This window comes from Myotis daubentonii, chromosome 10 (assembly GCF_963259705.1).
Source record: "Myotis daubentonii chromosome 10, mMyoDau2.1, whole genome shotgun sequence".
NCBI lineage: Eukaryota > Metazoa > Chordata > Mammalia > Chiroptera > Vespertilionidae > Myotis > Myotis daubentonii.
Window position 1 is genome coordinate 79,331,794 of NC_081849.1, and position 6,206 is coordinate 79,337,999.

Sequence of the window (6,206 nt, forward strand, 5' to 3'; positions counted from 1 at the left end):
CCGCTTCGCCACTTCCCACCAGGGTGGGTGCTACCTTTGTGTTTCTGTACCTGGTTAGCATGCGGGAACACTGTGATGGGCGACTTGAACAAAATAGTGAGTAGGTGGTGTGTTGTTGTTAAGTTCTACTTTCCTGTTTTTACTGGGTGTGTGTCTTTCCAAGTGCTCCAGGTTAAGACCTACGTGTTAGGAAAACAGATGTAATGCAAGTAATAGGATAGTTCTCATTTCCTTCAGTGAACCGGGCTCCGAGTTCCTGAGCGGTGGTCATTTTCCGGTACCTTCTCTCCTTATCAAACGCAGCCGCGCTGACCCAGCTCCTCCCCTGAGTTCATTGCATCGTCAGTGATCACGTTCTGTAGACCAGACGACAGTCCACCTACACGTGGCAGGGGGTCACAGTGCGCTAACGCTGCGCAGAGATCACTCCTGCCAACAATTAATGGGGGAATTCGCTTTATGAAGCCTGTTTACAGACTGACATCTGGAGGAATTCTTGCCCTGGATCCATTCCAACCTGTTGGATTTATGGACTGTGCTTGCTTTTTGGTAAATAGGACTCTTTTTCTACATGGTACATTCTGTTTACATAATTATCGATGGATGAAAGCAGCTACGTTTCTGTAGTTCTTAAACCTCTGAACCAAGCACACCTCAGTTCCAAGCGGTGGTCCAGTTAAAGAATACGCGGACACCTATCGTTACCCAGCGTGCGGAAACATCTTAATGCCAGGAGCACCCTCTCTCTTAAACCCAGACTCTCCGGCTGGAGCCCTTCCACCCCAGGGGACTCAGTATTCAGCCTTTATGGGGAGTTTAAAACTTGTTGAGACACATGCTAGACCTCTTAAAATATATTAGACTCCTTTTATTCACACACTCGGTCTCTGCTGTGAGGTGTGAAATGGAAATATTTTCAAACATAGGTACATGCGTAGTCTTGAACACGTTTTATGTTCTCGCCCTGTGTGGGGGGATCAAAGCTTGTTATTCGGCAGTGGAATTGAACTCCCAAACTTTTCACAGGGCGTCACGTTGGTCACCATCACAGTGACCTTCACCCGCCCTTCTGTGGTTAAGCATTTAGTATCTCTCGTTAGTGGACAAGCTACTGTCAGTGCAGTCAGCATGGCATCTGCAAATACCGGAAGAAGGAAAGTTGTAGACTGGAATGAAAAAGAACGTAGAAACACTGTATCGTGTGTCGGAACTGGGAACCTGAGACTAGGCAGAGGGCATTTTTCCTGCTTTGCTGAGTGTGGGGACTGTGAAGTTGCCCCAGGTGAAGGCTGGAATGCCTCCACATCACAGCTGAGTAAAGGGTAGGATGGAAGTGGAGATGAGGAAGATGTGGGCACGTGCCCTCAGGTTCCCTCTCGAGAGCAGCAGTGTGTCATGTGGTATCTACTTGATGTTCCCAACCTAACGCCGTGTTACGTTCTCAGGGCTTTATGTCCTTTGGTGAAGTCGATGACTGTTGTATTTATTAACCATCTTGTCTGTGTGTTTTTCTGGAAAGCATCTGCTCACTAAGCACCTTTGTAAACCCAATTTCACAGAAGTGTTGGCTCTCCAGAATGGCCCTTAAGGTTAGAAAACACACACACACACACACACACACACACACACACACACACGTCAGTCATTAAAAACATTCCCACCAGCACAGCTTCCCCGGTTCTGGTGTGCTCTCAGGGAAATGTTAGGTCCAAGTATGAGGTGGGCTGGGCCTTTGATCTGAAGTCCAGCTGGAAGAAAAGTCAGTGGAGGTTTGATCTCAAGGATTGAAGCCACTTCTCCTCTAGAGCTTTTTGCTTTTTATCTCTTCTGCGGCCCTTGTGCATGTCGTTGCCTGTGTTTTCTCCACATTTCTTCCTAGTTCCGCCTCCTAATCCGCATGATGAGACATTTTTCAAACTGCTAACATATTTATATACTTTAATATTTTATCATCTACTCCTTCAGTAAGTCACCCCAAATATTTCACAGAAAATAGAATGTGTTGATGAATCATTTTTCTCCTCCTTTTCTCTTCACCTTCCATCTTCCTCTCTCTTCTGCCCACTTCCCTTCCTGCCACTCTTCCATTCTGCCAAATGCTTGACTTTTTAGTTTACATCTCCTTGACTTAGAAAAGAAGTGTATTTTATTTATTTTTAAAATATATTTTTATTTATTTCAGAGAGAGGAAGGGAGATGGACAGAGAGATAGAAACATCAATGAGAGAAAATCATCAATCAGCTGCCTCCTGCACACTCCACACTGGGGATCGAGCCTACAATCTGGGCATGTGCCCTGACCAGGAATTGAACCATGACCTCCTGGATCATAGGTTAACACTCAACCACTGAGCAACACTGGCTGGGCAAAAGTGTATTTTAAAAAACTAGAAAAATAAACAGAGTAGAGGAGAATTATCAGGAAAACTTTCATCTATGTCTGTATGCCTGTGTGCATATGTGTGCACACTTAGAGGGAGGGAGGGGGAGAGAGAGAGAGAGAGAGAGAGAGAGAGAGAGAGAGAGAGAGAGAGAACTTTTTCAAATGAATGTATTTACAGGGAATTTTTTAACTACTCATAGTCTCTCAGGGAAGCTCTTCATATTTACTAATAAGATAGTGAAATATTATTTTCAAAGCACCCATTCCCCACACTTCACATGAATTAGAAGCTTTTGAAATAAAATCTGAATGTTAACCTCAAAAAACACGTTATCCATCAAGTATATCTTGATGAAAAGAAAAATGTCACTGGTGTATATTTTGAGGTTTCTGCTGTTTCTAATTCTTAGTGGCAGTTCAGGCCCATGAACTGAAGATTCTTTGGTTGGCAAGTCAGAGCAAGGTCTGCGGTCATTTGTGATTCTCAGTGTCTCCTGTTCCATTCCTCTTAAAATATGAAGAAAAATGAAGAAAAGACTTTTTCCTCCCTGAAGGAATGGAATATTCGTGCCCATGCACCTACTGGATTGCCAAGGCCACTGTGGCAAGAAAATAAGTCAGCAAAGTTCTAAGATATACCCAAAGAAGAGCTTGCCGCCCTGTGATTTTCTGTATCGCTGTAAGGAAGTGCTAGTTAGTACAAGCCAACCCACGGAGATTTCTCTGGAAAAAGAGATGCTCTTAAGGAAGTGCCAATGGTTTGGGCACCAGAGATCCAGGAACGCGCTCTGGGGCCTCAGGGGCCTCAGCCACCCTCTCTGAGCCTCTGTTCTGCTCTCTTCTCAATGAAGGTGGTTAAACCAAGAGCAAAAGTTCCCTGATTCCATAGAAATGGTGTGGAAAGTGCTTCTGTGCCAAGAAAACGAATAAAAGGCAGAGACGATCAAATGTACCATATGCCAAATGCTGTGCTGGGGGTCCATGGTCTCTTGAGCCTCATGAAAGTGCTCAGTAAGACCCTCATTTTGTAGATGAGGCAACTAGTAACCTGCCCTGGGTCCTCCAGCTGGATCATCCCATCCACTGCTGGATCCACTGCTGGAACTTCACAGTCTGCCTCACCTCGCTGTTGGCCTCCTTCCCCTGTAGTGGCCTCTCCAGCCAGGGCCCACTGGCTTCTACTTTTGATAGAGGAGAAGGATCACCTGGAGACACTCCTAAAATAGTGGAGACCCTAAGAATTTATGAAAAGAATCCTTTAAAATCTCCTTCCAGTCTAATCATGAGAAAAAACACCAGACAGGTTTCAGTGGACGGGCATTGTGCAGTACACCTGCCCAATACTCAGACCGGGTCAGGCCATCAGAAACAAGGGAAGCCCGAGACTCTGTCACAGCCAAGACGAGCCAATGGAGACCTGGCAGCAAAAGTCACGAGGGACCGAATCTGTGGGAGCTTCGTTTTCTCCTCCGTAAGCGGAGAATAATAACACCTGTTTCGTGGTGTGGTTTGTAGGAGCTAAGTGAGATAACATGGGCAGAGTCTCTAGCATTTAGAAAGCATTTAATAATGATCGTTATTGTTGCCATGATCTATGGGCTTGGGAAAGAGATTAAAAATAAGCCTGTTAACACACCGATGGCTTTGTGAACCAACGTCACCCAATAAATTTGATGTAAAAAATACGCCTGGTTCTTCCGGATGGGCCCCTTGCCGAGTGCAGAGGTAGCAGGGCCGTTGCCCTGATGGGTGATTCTAACGCTGATGCTTCTTTCATGCGTGTGGAAATGCTTTCCTTTTGGGTTTTCCTCGGCATCCATTTCTTTTTCAGAGACAACGCAGAGGAATGAATGGTAAGGTGTGTTTTCCTCCCACCTGGGGTCCTGCCACTTCCTCTCATTTGAATGCGGCGACCCCCGTCTTTCTTCATAAATCTCCTCACCTGTAAAGCTCAACTTGAGTGTGAGGCTGTGGGCTCAGTATGTGAAAAACCTCAGTGGGAAAAAATCACACTTCATTCACAAGAAGACTGGCTGTGGGAAAACCTGTGCCGTCTACGGCATGTTGTATGCATCCAGGAAACGATGGCAGATGGGTCACTCGAGTGGTAGCATCGTCGGGAAATTCTCACGAGTTTCCCGTGCAGGACTTCGGTGGGGAGGAGGAGGTGACCTACACCCAGTATGGTGCCAGCCCATCCTCCCGTCACTTGGAACTGACGTGGGATTGAAAGCTCCCACAATGCAGTGTGTGGCTTTGCTGCTGAACTAGGAGGCGTCTGCGTCTGTCCTGGAAAGTGCTGGGCGTCAGGGATAGAGTCAAATTCCAGAGACCAGCCCACGTCACCGGCAGCCTTCCTCTTAGCCCCAGGAAGGGCTCGTCCCCTGCGGCCAGTGGGCCCTGCTATCGTATGGCTTCTGACCCGCTGGTGTTGGAGGGAATGTCTGCTGAAGCACGTTATTGTGTGATGTCCCAGATGCACTAGGTTTTGTCCTTTCCGACTTCGGAAAGGAAAGCTTAAAGGCAACACCATCGCTGCTGTTGCTAAGTGATGGGTCGTCAGTATAATATGTCTTTAGGGGCAATAACTCATTCCCAGTATTTTCACCAAAGAGAGACATATAATAGGATTATTCTTTCTGGTCCGCTCTTGAAGACGGTTGTCACATCATTTGTTATATGGTTGATTGGCACGTTTTTTCCAGCTGCGCTTGCCGCTGAAGGGGCAGATTTTGGGGGGCCCGGCTCTGAGAGTATCGTTTGTGTTTTCCAACTAGGCGGCTGCGCTCCGATTCCAGAGTCAGACCTGGAGGAAAGGGCAACAGAACAAGACTCCACCGAGCTGTTCAGCAGCCACAAGCACCTCACGGCGGAGCCGCCCAGGCCTGGTAAGGGAAGGGGTGGCCTTTACAAGCCCCAGGTCAGGGCCAGCTCCTCGTTTTCTCCCTTCCTCCTCCCTCCCCTCCACTTCGGCGCAACTCGGTTTGATCATTTGTGTATTCCTTTCAATATTCAGACCAAGCATGTCAAACTCGCGGCCGGCGGACCACATGTTTGACAGGCTTGATTCGGACCTTCTCCTCTCTGTCACTCTCTTTTTTCTAGAAGTTGCACCCCTGCAAGGAGTCTCGGAGTAGTTCACGTAGAGTTGTCCGGTTGAGGGGAAGATGGCTTGCCCCGGGCTGACGCTGTGTGGACCTCGTGCCAAGTGCAGGCATAGGGCTGGCCCAGGTGCTTCCTCTATCTCACCTGTCTGGACATGGCACTGTGTAGAGATGGAGGCCAGGACTTTTATTTTGATGGGCAAGTCCACTGAAACTTGTCCTACCAGGAGAGGACGTTGCTGCTTGGTCATCCGTGGGTTTACAGCCACGGGAGACAGTGACACGGCATCTTTCTGGGACAGACTTTATAATGCAGAGACCTAGATCCGAAATAATTTGATAACCATTATTTTTCAGAATTCTTATATAGTACATGTATCAAGTTTAATAAAACAGCTCATTGTCAAACAATATCTTGGAGTTGGTTTATAATCAGAGGCTTATCTGGTGACTTCTCTACATAATTTCTTCAGAGGAAAGAAATAAAAAGGAATCGAAAACTTGGCTACTCCACGGTAAGACCCAAACAGGATTGTTTTATGAATAAACCAAGGACTTTCATAGGATTGACTCTCTTAGGCGAAAAGCAGAAGAAGGTAAGCTTCCTTCTGTTATATGTTAAAATGTTTTCAAGGAAGCAAGTTCACGCACATCCTCTTCATTACCCCAATGGGTGACACCTTTTAAAATTCCAGAGGGAAGGCGACTCACGCTTTATT

At 46.7% G+C, this 6,206-nt stretch overlaps 1 protein-coding gene across 1 annotated transcript in view; it reads left to right on the forward strand.

Annotated features, from left to right (window-relative positions):
* LOC132211173 (protein PTHB1-like) overlaps positions 1-5,898 on the forward strand; it is a 58,847-nt gene extending 52,949 nt beyond the window's left edge. Inside the window, exons 3-4 of the mRNA XM_059655830.1 lie at positions 5,161-5,271; positions 5,489-5,898. Coding sequence (XP_059511813.1) covers positions 5,161-5,271; positions 5,489-5,520 — 143 coding nt within the window. The 3' untranslated portion in view covers positions 5,521-5,898. The remainder of the gene's footprint in view (positions 1-5,160; positions 5,272-5,488) is intronic.
* Positions 5,899-6,206: the final 308 nt, after the last annotated feature.